We start from the raw sequence: 17,722 nt of genomic DNA, 5'->3' as shown, positions 1-17,722 counted from the left end.
CTCAGACCTTTCCCCTCCCCTCAAAGGACAATACTTGGATAGGATGCAGACTGGCCAAGCCAAACCAAGAGTTTTCCTAGCTCAGCTTGGAGACCATGAAGAGAGAAGAGGATGAGGCTCGGTAGCTGGAGGATGGAGCAGTATGCACTGGGCAGATAGCAGACAAATTAGACAAATCACTAGGCAAGACCAGGCCAGCACTCATAACAGCAGGTAGACATGACTTTATTAATTTTTGCAGCATCCCCTATGGGCAGTGGACACACAATTGGCCATGCAGGGATGGGATGACGGGGTGGGGGTAGGGCTGAGAATGTTCAGGAAGGCAGGAAAGCAAGAGGCTGGCACTGCACTCAGTATGTGATGGATGTCTTGAGACTTGATTCGACAGTCTTCTTCAGGATGGTGCGACAGCTGGAGCCAGAGCCAGAGCTGGACACAGAGCAGGACCCCATCACAGGGCCCTGTCCAGAGCCCAGGATGATGTTGGAGCCTCCAGTCACGACGCTGGAGCAGCCAGACCCACCTCCAAGTCCACACGTTCCTCCAGACAGGCTGGCACTGCCTCCCCCCATGGCTGCAAGAAATACACCAGTGTCATAGAGGGTCCTTGACTCCCCATGTGGATCCCTCCCCAAAAGTCCCCTGATACTCACAGATGGTGACCTGGCTGGTCCATTCCCCAGACATTCTGGGGGGAAAAGAACAAGAGAGAAAACGTTGAGAAAGGCGCAAGAATGCCTCTTGGAGCAGCTCACCTACTTTCTCAGCAGGTAAAGTCCACGGTCCCCCATTTAAAACCCCTCCCAGAAGAATGGGTTGCCCTCAATGGCTTAGAATGTGAGGAAATCTCTCAGGATTCCCCTCGCCTGGAAAGCTCTGTGTTGGCATTCCATCCCCCACCACCACCTTTCCTCGCAAGAAACATATCCCCAGGTCCTCTGATGGGCCCCACCTGCACTCCTCGCCCTCCAGCAGCCTGCGGTAGGTGGCAATCTCCACATCCAGGGCCAGTTTGGTGCTCATCAGCTCCTGGTACTCCTTCAGGAGCCGGGCCATGTTCTGCTTGGCAGTCCTCAGAGCGGCCTCCAGCTCGGCCACCTTGGCCTGAGCATCCTTGATGGCCAGCTCCCCACGCTGCTCGGCCTGTGTGATGGCGGCCTCCAGGTCAGCATTCTGGGAGGGATGTAGACATGAGGGAGAAAATGGCTGTAAGCACAACACAGCCTCCCAAAGCACTTGCTACAGATAAAAATAAGGTTTTTTGCAGATGTAATTAGTTAAGGATTGCAAGATGATATCGTATTGCATTTCAAGTAAGTCCTGAACCTAGCGACTGGTGTTCCTAGAAAAAGATAAGAGGGCACAGGCACAGAGAGAAGGCACCACTTGAAGACGAAGGCTGAGACTGGAGTGATGCGACTACAAAACCAGAGATGCCAAGGAATTGCCGGAGCCACCAGCAACCAGGCAGAGGACAGGAAGGTTCCAGCTGGCTCCTTTAGAGGGAGCCTGGCCCTGCCGACTCTGATTTCAGACATCTAACCTCCAGACTGAGAGAATACGTTTCTGCCGTTTCAAGCCACTAACCTTGTGGTACATTGTTACAGCAGCCACAAGAAACTAACCCACCATTTGCCACCTCAAGTGATCTCTCCTGCTTCTTCCCTCCACTAAGCCTCTTTCTGTCCTGTTCCATTCACTACCTACAGCCCCATTTCAAATATTTTGTCCTGTTTTCAGAGTTTATCAAACTATGTACCCCCGTTTTTAGTTTGAAAAATAGACTCTCCGTACTTATCTCTCCAATCCCACAGAAAACTCTTAGATGAAGACCCCTGCCTAATTGGCCATCCAGCTGATTGGCCTTCATGTTTGATTTGGAGTGAAGGCATTCCCTAAATGTTCTCATTATTCTTTCCCAGGCAAGCACCCTGTGGATGGGAGCATCACCTCCATTCTACAGGTGAGGAAATTGAGGCTCAGAAAGGTGAATGTCAGGGTCACGACCCCACCTAAAGCTGAAGTCCAGTCCACCGCTCTAACTGTAACCCGCAGGGCTCTGCCTGGGGCCTGGCACAGGGGAGCCCAATTCATTGTGTGCATGAAGAGGAGGAGTAATGGGAGCGGGGGGAGTCATATCCCCAAGAAGGGGTCAGCCTTTTGTGGGAGGAGCTCTGGTTCCCAGACAGTTTGGGACATAGTTCCCCGCTAAGTTCTGGCAGCTGGACTTTGAGACTCCCCGTATTCGTGTCACCTGAACGAACTTAGATTAGGAAGCAGGTTTCTGGGCTCCACCCTTAGAGACTCTGTTTCCCTCCGTCTGGCAGGAGACCCAGGCAACTATTTTAACAGGCAACCCAGGGAATCCAACCTTAAGGGCAAAGCACAATGACAGCAAATTAAGTAACAGGTCCTGTCACACTCCAAAGAAGTGCAGGTAAGGAGGGTTGGAGTCCGAGTCTGGGCGTGGAGTGGTCTGTACTCTAAGGATTTGCCCCTGAGGGCCCTGCTGGCAATGGATGGGTCATGTCCACCTTGGGAGTCAAACCGAAGTTCTTAGAGGGAACTTGACCTGGTGGTCTCAGCTTTCAATGCTCTGTTGACCCCAAAACAATTATTCAGATTTGGGGGAAGTAAATACAAAGACACTTGAAAACTTAAGAACTGGAAATCCTTCACATCTAGCAATGAATTCTCCAGGAGGAATGGAAAACCACCTTCCTGACCTTGTCTCCCTCTCTCTCCATCCTTCTCACTCCTCCCACACCAGGCACCAACAGTATCACCTCCTAAGGAGGGCTCTACTGCCCATGTCGCCTGCTCCCTGAGGTTCTGGCTCTCACCCTCCCCAAAAGGAAACCAGGAAATTCAGTGCATGGCCTTAGAGGCCCTGCTGGGCTTGATGCATCGAAGTCAAAAGAAGGGATAAGAAAAGAGATAAAGTAACCCTCTACCCAAGGAACCTAAAGCAAGATGTACACCTGGACATGGAATCCAGCATGAGCAGAGCCATCTGGAGTTGTCCAATGCAGAGCCCATGCAGCTAAAATGTGTAAGAGGAAGGCTGAAGTCTCCTTAAGTGTGGCTTGAGGTTCTCTCTACCCCAAATTACTTAAAGTCCAGCCAGTTATCAAGGTTCACACCAGCCCAGCAGTGACCATGGCACAAAGGCAGCAAGAGACAGGGCTTGGGGAGCTCTGGAACCCTCACCTGCTTCTTGAGGTTCTCAATCTGGCTCTGCAGTCTCTGGATTGCCTGCTGCAGCTGAGAGATCTGAACTTTGACTTCCTTCATGCTGTTCCCATGGAGCTGGGCAGATGCCTGCAGCTCCTGGTACTGAGGAGGACAGAGATGACCATGAGTTGAGAGGAACCTCACTTTTGATGCCAAGACTTATGCCCCCCATTCGTTGCTTCCTCACGTCCTCATTTGGAACATGGGTTAAACACTGAGACCAGAAAATGGTGGGATGCACTTGCAGAAGTCCAGGCTCGTCTCCCACAGGTTTCCTGCATTGCCTCCCTCCAGGAGAATGGATGTGGTTGTGCCCACCCAGCTCTGGAACTTCAGGAAGGTTATCAGAACTGCCCAATGGAACCGAGGTAGACAACCCCCCTGGGATGTGGGCAGAAAGACCCAATCTTTTCCAGCACGGTGCTGCCCCTGGCCCTGGCACCTTGGTCTGGTACAGCATCTCAGCCTCGGCCTTGCTGGTCTGGGTGATCTCCTCATACCGGGCCCGGACCTCGGCGATAATGTCACTGAAGTCCAGGCAGCGATTGTTATCCATGGACAGCACCACGGACATGTCGCTGGCCTGGGTCTGCAGCTGGCCCAGCTCCTGCCAGGAAGACAGACTCAGTGTCCACTTGCCCCCAGCTTCCTTTCCCCTTGGAGCCCTGGGGAAGATGGGCAAGAAGCCTGACTCTCTGCCCACACTCCATCAGTGGGCAGCCCTCATTCATACAGGGTGGCACTGAGCACTCCCTGCCATCTGTGGGGCTGTCTCCTTGTCTGGGATGAGGGCTGAAGGAGGTGGTCTCAATGACTCTTGAAGCTTGGAAATTTGTTATATTGATCTTAGAGAAAGAGAAACATTGACCTGCTGTCCCACCCACCTATGTACTCTTTGGTTGATCCTTGTATGTGCCCTGACTGGAGATCACACCTGCAACCTTGGTGTATAGAGACAATTTCTAACCAAGTACCCGGCCAGGGCTTGCAGCTTGGAATTTAAAGGAAAATGTCCTGCAAGTCCTGAAATCATCTGGTCCCCATCACTCTCCTGACCTCTTATCACCCAACCTCCCTCACTCAGGCTGTTCTAGCCACACGGCCTCTTTGCATTTCCTCGGACACCAGCATGCGGGAGGAGGGGGGGGAGGGGGGGATTCCTTCACCCTGGGATCCAGGATCACTACCTGAGAGGGTAACTTCCTCACCTCCTTCAAATCTTTGCTCAAATTTTATCTTTATAGCGGGCCACCCGGACCACCTTATTTGAAATTACAACCTGCCCTACCCCCCACATTCCCAATCCTCCTTTCCCTGTTCTAATTTTCCATTTATCTGTGGCATTTATCACCTTCTAACATATGTATTTACTAAGTCTGTCATTTATTGTCCAGCTCCCAGTAGGAAGCAAGCTCTGTGACTTTGGGTGGGTTATTCACTGGTGTGTCCCCGGAACCTAGCAATCCGCATAGTAAATTCTCAGTGATTGTTTGTCTAATGACTGAATGGCCAGAGTCTACATCACCCTAACTAGGCTTCGCCCCTCCTGGCCACTCCAACAGTGGCCGCAGGGAGGCTGCCCACCCTCCCCTTTCCCCTCACTACCATCTGCCCTCAAAGACCACCACTTCTGCCACTGGCGGGTCCTCACTTCTTCATACAGACGCCTCAAGAAGCAGATGTGCTCTCTCAGGGACTCCAGCTTGCCTTCCAACTCCATCTTGCTCATGAAAACTTCATCCACATCCTGGGGGAGGGAGGCAGAAACCATGTACCCTACTTCCTCTCTGTGGCCCCACTCTAGCTGGCTCAGGAGTTCTGTTCACAAACTGTCCAACATCCACCCACAGCCATCTCCAGACACCCGCTTCTTCATTCTTCACCCCGCCCTGTGCTTTTGTCTAACATTGACCCATACTGCCTTCAGGAACCCTTCCCTGATTAATCCCAACCAGTTCTGCTTCTTCTATTCTCCCCCCTCCCCACCCTCTCCCACAGTGACACCCAAAAACATCACATGATCCTTCTATCGGATCTTGTCTTGGGGTCCCTATGTCTAAGTAGATGGCTCGTTTATCTGAGGGACCCCGGCAGGCAATATGACAGTGTATTCTTCATGGGGATCTCCAACTCTTTGCCCTCCAAACCCATGACTGGGCTCTGCATTCTGGGTCTTCAGGATGCAAATGGAGCGGCTGACACTCCCCCTCACCTTTTTGAGAACCACAAAGTCATTCTCCACCGTGGCCCGCTTGTGGGCTTCCTGTCCATACCTGCCAGGTAAAAACAGAGAGATGCTGAGCTCAGAGCCGATGTGCTTCCTCCAAGCACGACTTCCCTGAAGAGGCCACTCATGCCTGTAGATGCTCCAAAGCAAGACACACAACCAGCCTGGGTCTCTACCTTTCTTATCAGGAAGTTTTGGTCACATCCTAGCTATGCCCTCTCTATTCTTTCAGCCCATGTCTCCTTAATGACATAGGCTGCTCTTCTTCACATTTACAAGACACACATACCTTTTCTCGCCACTCACAATGATGGGGCCTGAAGCAAGCAGTTGGATTTTATCAGAAAGATTCTACAAATCATGTTGCCCGAGTCATAGATGATTAGGTGGCCACGCAGACCTAACACCTAGGTCTCCTGTCCCCAACCTGGTTTCCTTCCAGGGCCCACTCCACCTCACATCCCACCTTCCTAACAGCCTTGGGAGGGAAGAAAGGTAATGACATCTTCCCAGTTTCCAGATATAGAAACTGAGGCTGGGCTAGGTAAAATGACTTGCTCAAGGCCACACAGCTGCCCTTTACCCATAGCCACTGAACCCAAGCCTGCTGTTTGTCCAAGGTTCTCTCCATACCATCAGGTGACTTAGGTGGGAACCCAGAACCGCAGCTGAGCTGTGAATCATGCCACGGGTCTGGGGATGGTCCCACAAAATAAATTCCCTTCCGCCCCTGATACCAGAAAACATCTGAGTCACTTTAGCCTACAGCCTGCTCAACAGGAATTTCTCGAGAAAAAAACCCATTGAGGCATTGTTTAAATAAGCCTCTCCCAGTGCTGGCCAGAAACCTGGGCCTTGGAGCTGGGGCCTGTTGGCTCTCAGATTTGGGCAGCAGGGGCAGTGAGCTACTTACCTGCAGCAGGTGGGGCATACTAAGAATCAGGGGGAATGAGATGCAGAGGGGCTAAAGGGAAGCCAAGTGGGGAGGTGAGGGAAAAGGAAGGGGACAGGGGAAGGCCTCAGCTGACAGCTCTGATCCAGCCCTCTGAGACCCCACTCTGTCCCCATGGGGAACTTCGGTCTACCTACTTGGCCTTGTACTCCTCCTCCTGGTCCTGGCAGGACTTCAGCTCAGCATCCAGAGCCCCTCGTTGTCTCTGGATCTCCTCCAGCCACTTCCTGAGCCGGCCCAGGTAGTCCTCGAAGAAAGACTCCAGGCCCTGAGGGCTGTCACTCACCCCTAGTTGCTGCAGCAAGTTCCACTTGGTCTCCAGGACCTTGTTCTGCTGCTCTAGGAACCGCACCTGCGCATAAGCAGAGGGTCCCTGAGGCCACTGTGGGACTCCCTGGGCACAGCCTCTGGAGCGTGAAGCTTCAGGGACCCTGTAGTCAGCCCACCTTCCGCTGCCCCCCAACCCAGCAGCCTCAAGACTCTGAGCATATCAACACAATCAGAAAGACTAAGGAGGAAGGGTCTCCCCACTGCTGGCTGGCAGCTTTCTGCTGCTGAGCCCCAACCATGGGACCGCAGGGCTTCCACATAACCAGGGAGACTCCAGTTAGACCAAAGAGGGACTTCTTTGCTGCAGAGGTAGATAGGAAAGTGGTAGACCAGACATCTCCATCCCCAAGTCAGTCAGGAAGTTCCTCCTAGGGATGCACTGAGGCAGGGTTTAGCTGAGTTGACCCTCACCTTGTCAATGAAGGAAGCAAACTGGTTGTTGAGGGTTCGGATCTCTTGGGTCTCCTGAGTCCTCACCACTTGGAACTGGGGGTCAATCTCAATCTTCAATGGGGTCAGCAGATCCTGGTTGATGGTCACTTCCTGGATGCCCCCTGGAGGGCACAGGAAAAGCCCAGGCCCACCACTCCCCTCCCCAAATTGCCTTCCCCCTGACCCCCAGGCCATTCCACGGGAACCTCCTCGGCATCCCCCGAAGGAACTGAGGCTCCTGCTGCTGAAGCTACCCCTGATTTGGCCCCTGGAGCCAGCAGAACAGGCTGAGCGAGCACTGAAGCCCCTCTGAGTCCTGCCGAGGGAAAGAGACATGGCAGAGACCTGCAGTCACAGCAGCACACAGGCAGAGGAGAATCAAGGTGTGTGAGTTCCTGCCCCGAGGCCCTGGCACAAGTCTTTTATCCCCTCCCGTATTTGGGCTGGGCCTTGGAGAGCAAGATGCTCTTGGCCTGACTGTGTCTGCCACTGGCTGCAGCTGACCTGTCTGACACACCTGGAGAATAAGTGCTCGGCACGTGCAGAGCCCCAGGAATGAGACCCAGACCCTGAGGGAGAGCTGGGCCTGTCCCCAAGACAAGGAAGTAGTAGCCAGAGTCCTGGACTTCAGTGCTGAGAATGGAGGGCAATGGCCCTGAGCAACATCACGGAGGGTCAGTCAAGGAAGACTTCCTGGAGAAGGAGACAGGGAAGAAGGGAAGGACATTCAAGGGGGGAAAGGACTGGACGGGGTTCAGACAGAGAACCTGAGTGCCTTGGAAATGTTAGATAGAGGTAAGTGAAGCTTCTCAAGGAAAAAAAATCTACTTATAAGAGCTGGAGAAGGCACTTCGCAGCACTGAGAAGCCAGGAGGTGTTACTGTCAGGGTTGACTAAAACACTTCAGGGTTTGGAAATGAAACAAAAAAACTGGGTGTCCAAGTCCCTCCTCTTGCCCAACCCAGCAATCATCCATGGGGCACCACCCCACTCACACCGGGCATCTCCATCCAGGATCATGGCCAATGGAGCATGAGCCCAGCCTGTGTCCCTTCCACAAACACCCAGCGCCGGCCCCTCTCCAAGTCAAGTGCCACATCATCAGGTTACAGAGCAGAGGCACCCAGATTATGAAATGAAGTGCGTCTAGAAACACGCTGCCTTGGGGAACTGGGAGCAGAAACAGGAGCTTGGAGTTCCTCACCGGATAGATACTGTCTCTGCCCTGACAGTCTGCTAAGTGGAAGAGACACAGGGTGCACCCAACATTGAGTGGGCCTCCTCTGCTGCAGGACCCTGAAAGGAGGCATCAAGCCCCCACCATCCCCCACCACCTCCACCACCACCACCACTGAGGCTCCTCCACTGCTGGTGAGCAGTATTAGGCAGCTCTGGTTTTTCAGAAATTTCTAAAATGTCTTTTTTACATGGCTGGAGAGTTCTTTTTCCCTTTCCCCCCGCCCCATCCCCACTCCACCACCCCACCACCACCACCACTCCTTTTCTAGAGCCTGGTGTACTCCAAAGCTACAATACTGGGGCCTTTGATAATGCAACTCAAAGCAAGGTCAAAGAGAGACCCCCGCATAATACACACTCAAGACCAAGACATGAGGAAGTCAGTCTTAGCGATCCAAACCATCCTAGAGACACTCCACCCCTCCCCCAGCCAGACAAAGGGAGCAGGTTACCCTGCCTTCCAGGGGATTAGGAGCCCCTTCCTCCTACCCTTAAATGAACCTGAACCACAGATGACCTCAGGGGAATCAGTGGGAAGAGCAAAAGAAATCAAGGGACTGAGAGGGCAGGTGAAGAAGAGAAGAGGAGAAAAGACCCAAGGGAGGCAGGGAGGAGAGGCAGCCATCTAGAAAACCTGGAAATTGGGTTGAATGGTATTGAGGACCCACCTCCAAGCCCTAATCCCCAGGACCAGTTTGCAGAGGCAAAGCGCGCCGGGTGCCTTTCTTCTGGGTCCCACGAATATGCCTGAGAATGATCTCCATGGACTGGACTCTACCACCCCTACTACCCCTCCCCCTGACCTGGTATTAAAAAGTGGAAGACTGTTCAGTGGTTGAGGTCATGGTTCAATTCATGGTCAGGGCACATGCCCGGGTTGCAGGCTCAATCCCGTGAGGGGTGTGCAGGAGACAGCTGATCAATGATTCTCTCTCATCGTTACTGTTTCTATCTTTCTCTTCCTCTCCCTTCCTCTCTGAAATCAATTTTTTTTAATTACTTTAAAGTTGAAGACAGAATCACACATTTGGGATGGGACCAGATCCACCTCTTTGGAACTTCCCCATATTTGAAATATTATTGAGTATTTGAGCCTAAGTGAGCTTCAAGGTTCAATGCCCTCATTTTACACTTAATGACTCTGAGGTCCCATTGGCTGTAGGGTGGGGTGCAGACTGTGCACCCTTGAGTAACCTAAGAGATTGCACCAGGTGGCCTCTAAGCCTGCTCTGACCCAGTACTCTGTGGTCTGAGTAACTTGCCTAAGGCCACCCACATGGCTGATGAGCTAGATCCAGGACCCCCAGCCAACACAGACCCCTGCCCACTAAGCCTTTGACCAGTACTCCACTTGTCTGTCTTGTCCACCAGCCTATCTAGCTCAGGTTCCAGTAAGCACTTATTTTAGGAGATAAGTTGTTACTCATGGCAGGACCTTCTTAAATGCCCAGGTTCTCAGATGCTGCTGTCATATGTGTTTCCCCTGGTAGAAAAAAAAACACACACAGACACACAGTGATGGGGAGAAGGACCAAATTGTTTGGAGATTTGAATGCTCAACCTCTCACAGTCTGAGCACACGGGGATCCCAATCTATGCAGCAGCAAAGGTGCAAAGGGCTCAAACCCTGGACTTAATATTAAGCCTGGCAAATGCAAAGGCTCTAATGGGTTCTATCTATGGGGTTATATTCCTCAGTGCCAGGGGGCCTGGCTTCTGGCCCTTCCCTGGATCTGTGGACTGGGGCAAGTGCCCTGCCTCTCTGCACCTCTGTGCTCTCAGCTCAGCAAGTACTTGGCTGCGCTTTCTCTTAGGGCCATTCTGACCCTCACCACCCTGGGCTCTTGCTGAGGGCTGGTAGCTGTCAGGAGGGTAACCATTCTCACCCACACCTGGAACTCTGCAGTCCCTGCCACCTTATCCTGCCTTAGAGAAAGCCCCTGGCCACCCAGCTCATGGTAGCTCCCCATAGCCTCCGTCTCTCCCTGCAATTCTCATGGCATCCCTATAAGTTCCTCCTAAGTGGCCCTTCAGTGTCCCCTGGCCACAACTACAACTCCCCGGCCTCTTTCTCTCTAATTGCTCTCAAGCCTGTTCTGCTTATGCAGTAGTTTTTGACCCAAAAGCCATTTATTCACATTTATTCATTTACTCAACAAAATATGGTTGAGCACCTACTATGTGCAGGGCCTGTGCTGAGAATTAGAAATTTAGCAGAGAGCAAGGCCCAGCCCTGGCACCAAGAAAGCCTAGAGCCTAGTAGAGAAAGAGACACTGAAAAGATAATTAGACAAGTATTTAATTGTAATTATGATAAGGAAAAAATAAGTATAGGGTATGAAAGAGGCCTAGCCTTGTTTATCCCTTAATTCATTCTCCAGAATGCCAGGAACACGCCTGCCTCAGGGCCTTTGCACAGTTGCTTCCTCTTCCGGGCATGCTCCTCCCTGGATACCCACTTAGCTGGAAGTCACCCTCCCTGGCTGCCCTCAACCAAAACTGCAACACTGAGGCCATCCCCCCTCCGACACTTCTTATCCCCCTCCCTGCTTGCTCGCTTTCCGCTTCCACTATCGCTTCCTACTATACCAGGTATTTCACCCATGCCAGTCTCCCTGCACTAGAATGTGAGCTCCACAAGGGAGAGATGGTGTCTCTTTCCTCACTTCTGTGTCCTCTGCACTTAGAGTGGTGCCTGGCTAGTACGTGCTCAATAAGTATTTCCCAACTAAGTGAATTCCCGTTCAATTTCCTCTTATTTTCCTCCCATCTTTCAACCTCTAGAGATCTTTGTGACTCTCAATTATGTTCTCCAAAGCGTTGATCACTCCCCACCCACCCAAGATTGGGAGATGCATACATTTAATAAATATGGTCATGTGTATATGGGTGTGTGTGTGTGTGTGTGTGTGTGTGTGTGTGTGTGCCTTTAGCCGGCCTCCCCTCTCCAATCACAGTCAGCCCAGTGACTTCCTTGATTTAGGCACCATGGAACCATCCCTCAGTTCAGCCTTTGCAGCCAAGAAATACATGCCAGATTCTAACCCAGAATATTTCAAATATCCCAAGCATCATTCGTTCTCATTTACTCTTCACCATCATGGCCTCTATAAGTCCATAAGACCTGTTATGTACTTAATATTTTTCTTTAAATCAAATCTTATTCTGACCCCCAGCAATAATGTTCTTAAAATTGTGACCATTGTGTGCTAGTTCTAAATTTTCTAATTTGTATTTGAATAAAACATAACTATTAAAATGTGAACTGCTTGTCCATGTGCCGGCTGCTTACACTGCATCCTCAGGAAACACAGGTCAATCCAACCCTGTCTTAGCTGCCCCAAAGCCAGTGAGGGCGGGAATGGACACCCTTCCTGCCAGGCCAGCGATTTCTAGCCTCCTCGAATTGTACCTCTCTTGGCCTGTAGGGGCAGGAGAGAGGAGGGAGCCATAAAGCCCCCTCACTCCATCCAGGTCAGGAGAGCACTCACTCCAGCACCCTCTGTGCTGGTGCCCTCCTGCCTGCTGGGCTGGGGGCAAGCAGCCTGCCCTCCTCATTGCACTGACCAGGAGTGTGCTGGCACCAACCGGAGAACGGGCTCATTGCCACAGGAAAGGGATGCCCACAGGTGAGCCAGTGGCTGCCCCCACAGCCCAGGAAATGAGACCCCAAAACTCACGGGCAGCACATTCCCAAGACAGAGGCCTTGAAGAAGGGTTTTCGAAGTCTCACCTGGGAGTTCAGAATGTAAATGTAAATGTACCTGAAACCTCCAAGGGGATGACGCCCAACTCTAACTCTGGAATACAGACAGACCCTGCCTAAAGACAGGGATTCGTCCTGAGAAATATGTCGTAGGTCATTTGTCATTGTGCAACCCTCATAGAGTGCACTTCACAAACCTACACGGTACAGCCTACTGCACACCTAGGCTATATGGTGTAGCCTATGGCTCCTAGGCTACAAGGAGCAATAGGACAATGCAGAGTTGTAGGCAATAGGCAACTGTATCACAAGGGTATTTGTGTATCTATGTATACCTAAACATAGGAAAGGTGCGGTAAAATATGGGATAAAAGATAACCCACACAGGGCACTCACCAGGAGTGGAGCTGGCAGAACCAGAAGCTGCTCTGGGTGAAGCTGTGAGTGGGTGGGTGTGAGGGCCTGGGACATCACTGACCACTACTTAGACTTCATAAACACTTACACTTAGGCTGCACTAAGTTTATTTTTTATTTGCACTACAACATTATGAAAGCTAGATCACTAGGCAACAGGAATTTTCTGCTCCATTATCTTATGGGACCAATCTATATATGCAGTCCATTTCTTACTAAAATATCATGTGACACATAGTTGCAATGACCCATTTACATGTGTAACATGATGGTGATGTTTTTTTGTGTGTGTGTTTTTTTTAATATATATTTTATTGATTTTTTACAGAGAGGATGAGAGAGGGATAGAGAGCTAGAAACGTCGATGAGAGAGAAACATCGACCAGCTGTCTCTTGCACACTCCCCTACCGGGGATGCGCCCGCAACCAATGTACATGCCCTTGACTGGAATCAAGCCTGGAACCTTTCAGTCCGCAGACCAGTCCGCAGACGCTCTACCACTGAGCCAAACCAGTTTCGGCACATAATGGTGTTTTACATTCAGAATATTGAGGACCCTCTGAATGCCATCACTGAGCCAGGCCTAGATCTTCCATCTTCTTTAATCCTCCCCCACAATCTGAGAAGTGGTATCATTGTTTTCACTCCACAGACACAGAAACAAAAACAATTCTCAAAGATAAAAAAGGAGTCACGTCAGGCTGAGAACTCAGATCTTTTAACTTACCCTGCAGTCAGGTGGGAACACCACAGCATCCCCAAGACTGTTTTGTTTTAAACCACACCCCAGGATATGTTTTGTTATGTGTTTTTTCATTGCTGAGAGAGAGAGAGAGAAAAATAGAGGGGGGGGGGAGAGGAAGAGGGAGAGGGAGAGGGAAAAGGAGAGGGAGAGGGAGGAAAAAAAACAACATTGATGTGAAAGAGAAACATAGATCTATTGCCTCACACACACCCTAACTGGGGATCGACCCCACAACTTGGGTATGGGCCCTGACTGGAATCAAGCCTATGACCCTTCAGGGCGTGAAACGATGCTCAAACCACTGATCACACTGGTCAGACCTCCAAGACTGCTTTGTGCAATATGTATCTGTCCGTTTTTTTCTTATGCAGCAGAGAACTGGAAGCTTCTCCCACACTGATGCCGGGAGAGAGCTCAGAGGAGACTCGCTGGGCTTGCTGGCTGAACAGGGCGTGCTGCTATGTACCTAACAGCTGGCTCTCTGTGTTTTGTAATGTTTGTCATTTTCTGGGTTGTAAACGACTCTCGCCATGGCTAATTTTAAGCTACTAGTGTGATGTCAATAACTATCGTGACTGTCATTGACTACAGTGATGACACTGGCTGCAGTCAGGAAGAAATGAACATAGTCAGGAACCCCAAGTTTGTAGGGCTGGCTCCAACACACACTGGCAGGAAGAGCTGGAGGCCTTCCTGTGGAGAGGAAACTGTCCCAGACTGGGGAGTCAGGCACACACTTTGGGAGCAACTGATGACGCCTGGGAGAGGGAAGAGGGCCAGGTGCAGAGGGAAGAGGAAGTGCTCAGACCAGAAAGCCTGACTTCAGAGTCCAGACTTGCCCGTCCAGGGCTCAGCACGCAGCCACTGCCACTCTGACCCAATCAGGTTCAGCCAGTCGGATGTCCTGCTGCTAGCAACTGCTCTCGGTGTGCAAATATTTATGAGGCGTGTTACCAAGGACACCTTCCCAACAGCCCAGAGGGTGAAGGTCCATGGGGCAAGTTCTAGGGCAAAGTTCTGAGGATTCCCACAAGCCCAGGAAAGCAAGGTCAAGGCCCCGACAGGAACTCCTGGACTGGGTGATGGGGTGGGGGATTACCTGGACCAGCTCCTTGCTCCTCAGCTCCTCTCACCAGCCTCCCTCCCATGGCCTTCTGAAGGCCTGTGCCCTGGGCATGGAGGATGGGGGGTTAGAAATTAATCTTCTGTCCTCATCCCCACGGAACTTCAGTCTGAGAAAATAGTATTTTCAAAACCAGGAGACAGACCAATTAAGACCACGTGTCTGCCCTTGGGGAATGTAGACTCTAGTAGAGAAGACCATAAAAAAAACACAGCTAGAGAGCAATTTGACAGCAAGAACACCCAACTCATGCATAACCTGCCAGTCGCTGTAGAATGCCAGAGCAGGGAGACATAATCGGTCATCTAGTCCAACATCCTTATTTCACAGTATAAGAAACGGAGGCCCAGAGAGGGAAAGCAACCTGCTCAGGGCACACAGCAAGGATGGGGCAAGAATCCACTAAGCCAGAGGAGACTAAGAGAGCCAGGAGACTAAGATAGAGGCCCACAGATAAGGACCCCAAACACTCACCCACCTTCATCATCCCAACAAGTGCTATCATCCACCTACAACTTTTACTAGACATTTCTCAGCGCCAAGCCCTGTGCTGGGTGCTTCAGAAACAACTATTTCCCTCCAGATGGAAATGGCGTGCACCTGCACCTGCTGCCCTGGGAAGGGAGACTGGCTCTTTGACCTCCCTGACCTGCTCCAGACTTCTTACTATTAGGAAGTTCCCAAGTCCAACCTCACTCCTTCCTGCTGCAACATCAGCCCAGTTTCAGCCCAGTTTCTCTGGCCTGGCAGGTGGGGAGGGTGCCCGGGGCCTTCTCCTGGCTCCTGAGTCAGCCTGTCCATTGTTCCGACAACTGCCTGCTCAGGTGGCATGAAAGCACAGGGAGAGCTGTGCCAGCAGAAGCGTGGGGGCAGGGGTCAGAGAGAGGAGAGGACCGGCAGGAAGATGTGGGTGGAGGGGCAAGAAAGCCACCCACTGACCAGCTTCTGAAAGTCTGTGCTATTGTTTTAAGGATGTGGAGGAAGACCATTCTAAAATGTATGGCATTTCCTTTTCCTTATACAAATAATACGAAGTCTTGCCAAAACCAGTTTGACTCAGTGGATAGAGCGTTGGCCTGCAGACTGAAGGGTCCCAGGTTCAATTCTGGTCAAGGACATGTACCTTGGTTTTGGGCACATCCCCTGTCGTGTGCAGAGGCAGCTGATCGATGTTTCTCTCTCATTGATGTTTCTAGCTCTCTATCCCTCTCCCTTCCTCTCTGTAAAAAAATCAATAAAAATATAAAAGAAAGTGTCTAGTAATATGGGTTGACTGAATAATGAAATGTGTTTACATAAGGAAAACTCCGGAAGATTACACGCTAAAAGGTTACCACGTCTAGGTGGTAGTAATTTGGAACAGTTTCATTTTTTTTTCTAGTTTTATTTTCTTACCTGTTGTTTTAAAAATCTCAACAAGACTTTGTATTATTATTTTTTAAAAATATATATTTTATTGATTTTGGCTGGACACTTTCAATGTGCCAGATATTGTTCTAACTCTAGAGAGAAAACACTAAACAAAACAGTTAAAAAATACATGCTCTAGGCCCTGGCTGAGTGGCTGTTAGTTGGAGTGTCATCCCACACACCAAAAGGTCACTGGTTCGATTCCCAGTCAGGGCATATGCCTAGGTTTCAGGTTTGATCTCCAGTGCGCACAACTGTGTCAAGAAATACACCCTTAGATTACTGTGAATGGTTCTGAATATTGCCCTTCATGGATTCTGGGGGCTTTTCATCAAGTGCAGTATCTGGTTTCTTTCCCACAAGAGACATGAACACACACACACACACACACACACACACACACACACACACACATACAAGCATGCATGCACACACCGTAGACCCTGGGAGCCAGCTGCTGGCTCACCGGACAGTGTAGTCTAGTTCAATCCTTGTCCCAGACATCTTTCTAGTGTTTCCCAGGGCACAGACCCATTCCCTGCATTCCCTTCCAGGCAGGAGCAGGAGCCTGGCTTCTCTCACTCTTGACTCCCCCTGCAGGCGGTTGTGGCTCTCGCAACTGGAATGGGGCCTGGGAGCCACGTGGCAGGAGCTGTCTGGCAGCAATACCTGGAACAGAGCGGGGCTGGTCATGGTCTCCCTGAAGTCCTTTCTTTGCCACCAACTCCCGGGTGCCTGATGCGGGTATAAAGCCCCCAGATGGTTCCTGGGCGTTTTTCTGGACTTGAAAAGTTCACATACATAGACTCCCTGGAAGCTAGCTCCCGAGATCCTGGAGGTGCCTTGGGCAGGGCACAGAAGTGAGGCTGAAATAAAGGGAAGAGCATGGGCCAGACTGGCCAGGGTTCGGATGCTGTCTCCACTACTGACTAGCTGTGTGGCCTCCAGCGACTGACAACCTCTCTGTGTATCCACAGTCCAGACTGTACGAGAATAATTCCTATTCCGTGGCATTGCTAGGGGTGTCAGACAAGATGGTACACACAGAGTGCTCCCAACAGTGCTTAGCACAGCGTAGGGGCCACCAACTATGAACCTTCATAATTGTTTTTATCTTCTGAGCCCACCTTCGACAACCAGGCCTGGCCCACGAAAAGGTGACTTTTCTGGGACTTTGCTTGCTATCACTGTCATGGGAGGACAATCAGACCTTCTGACCTCCTGGGGCAAAAGAGAGAGAGTCGGGACATGTTGTGTGTGGATATGTGTGGGAATGCCTGTGGGGAGTGTATTGAATGGAGCTTGTAGCTGAATGTGGGGGATGAATGAGAACGTGCCTGTAGGAGGAGCAGGTGCTCATGTAGGACCTTCCATATGCACACACAAGTAAAAGGGTAGTGGCTGTGAAAGTATAGTTTGCATGCAAACCTGTAGCTAGTTGTATAGCATAACAGTGGGAGTGTGAATGTACAACTTCTGTGCATGTGTATCAAGAAGACAGTTGTATCTAGAGGGAAATAATGAAGAACATAAACTGATGAACAAAAACAGACCCAGGGACAGAGAAGCAGCGATCAGACTGTCAAACCTCAGAGGTAAGGTAGGGGAGGGTGGGGGTAAGGGAGAGAGTTCAACCAAAGGACTTGTGTGCATGCATGTAAGCCCAACCAGTGGTCACGGACAACAGGGGGGTGGGGGCATACGTGGGGAGGGGTTTGGGATGGGAATGGGGGGATGAGGACAATTATGTGATACCATAATCAATAAATCAATAAAACAAAAAAAGAAGACAGTTGTATACATCAGTGGGTGATGGTGTATGTGAGACAGAGGCGGTACGGGGTGTGAGTGTGCAGTTGGATTGGGTTAGGAATGTGTAAAAGTGCATATGTGCATGGAGGTTA

The 17,722-nt window shown here is 50.9% G+C and overlaps 1 protein-coding gene across 1 annotated transcript; it reads right to left on the bottom strand.

Moving 5' to 3' along the window:
- Positions 1-209: 209 nt before the first annotated feature.
- On the bottom strand, positions 210-7,567 carry KRT78 (keratin 78). The gene is made up of 9 exons (XM_084879941.1): positions 7,158-7,567; positions 6,554-6,768; positions 5,450-5,510; positions 4,889-4,984; positions 3,680-3,844; positions 3,214-3,339; positions 956-1,176; positions 657-691; positions 210-577 (listed from the first exon to the last, which is right to left on the bottom strand). The coding sequence occupies exons 1-9, from the start codon at positions 7,512-7,514 to the stop codon at positions 354-356; spliced, it is 1,500 nt and encodes a 499-aa protein (XP_084736067.1). The 5' UTR covers positions 7,515-7,567; the 3' UTR covers positions 210-353.
- Between the last annotated feature and the right edge of the window lie 10,155 nt (positions 7,568-17,722).

Source organism: Pipistrellus hanaki (assembly GCF_964339955.1).
Source record: "Pipistrellus hanaki genome assembly, chromosome: 3".
Taxonomy (NCBI): Eukaryota; Metazoa; Chordata; class Mammalia; order Chiroptera; family Vespertilionidae; genus Pipistrellus; species Pipistrellus hanaki.
The sequence above is the reverse complement of the archived record's forward strand: the minus strand, read 5'-3'. Positions and strand labels throughout refer to the sequence as shown.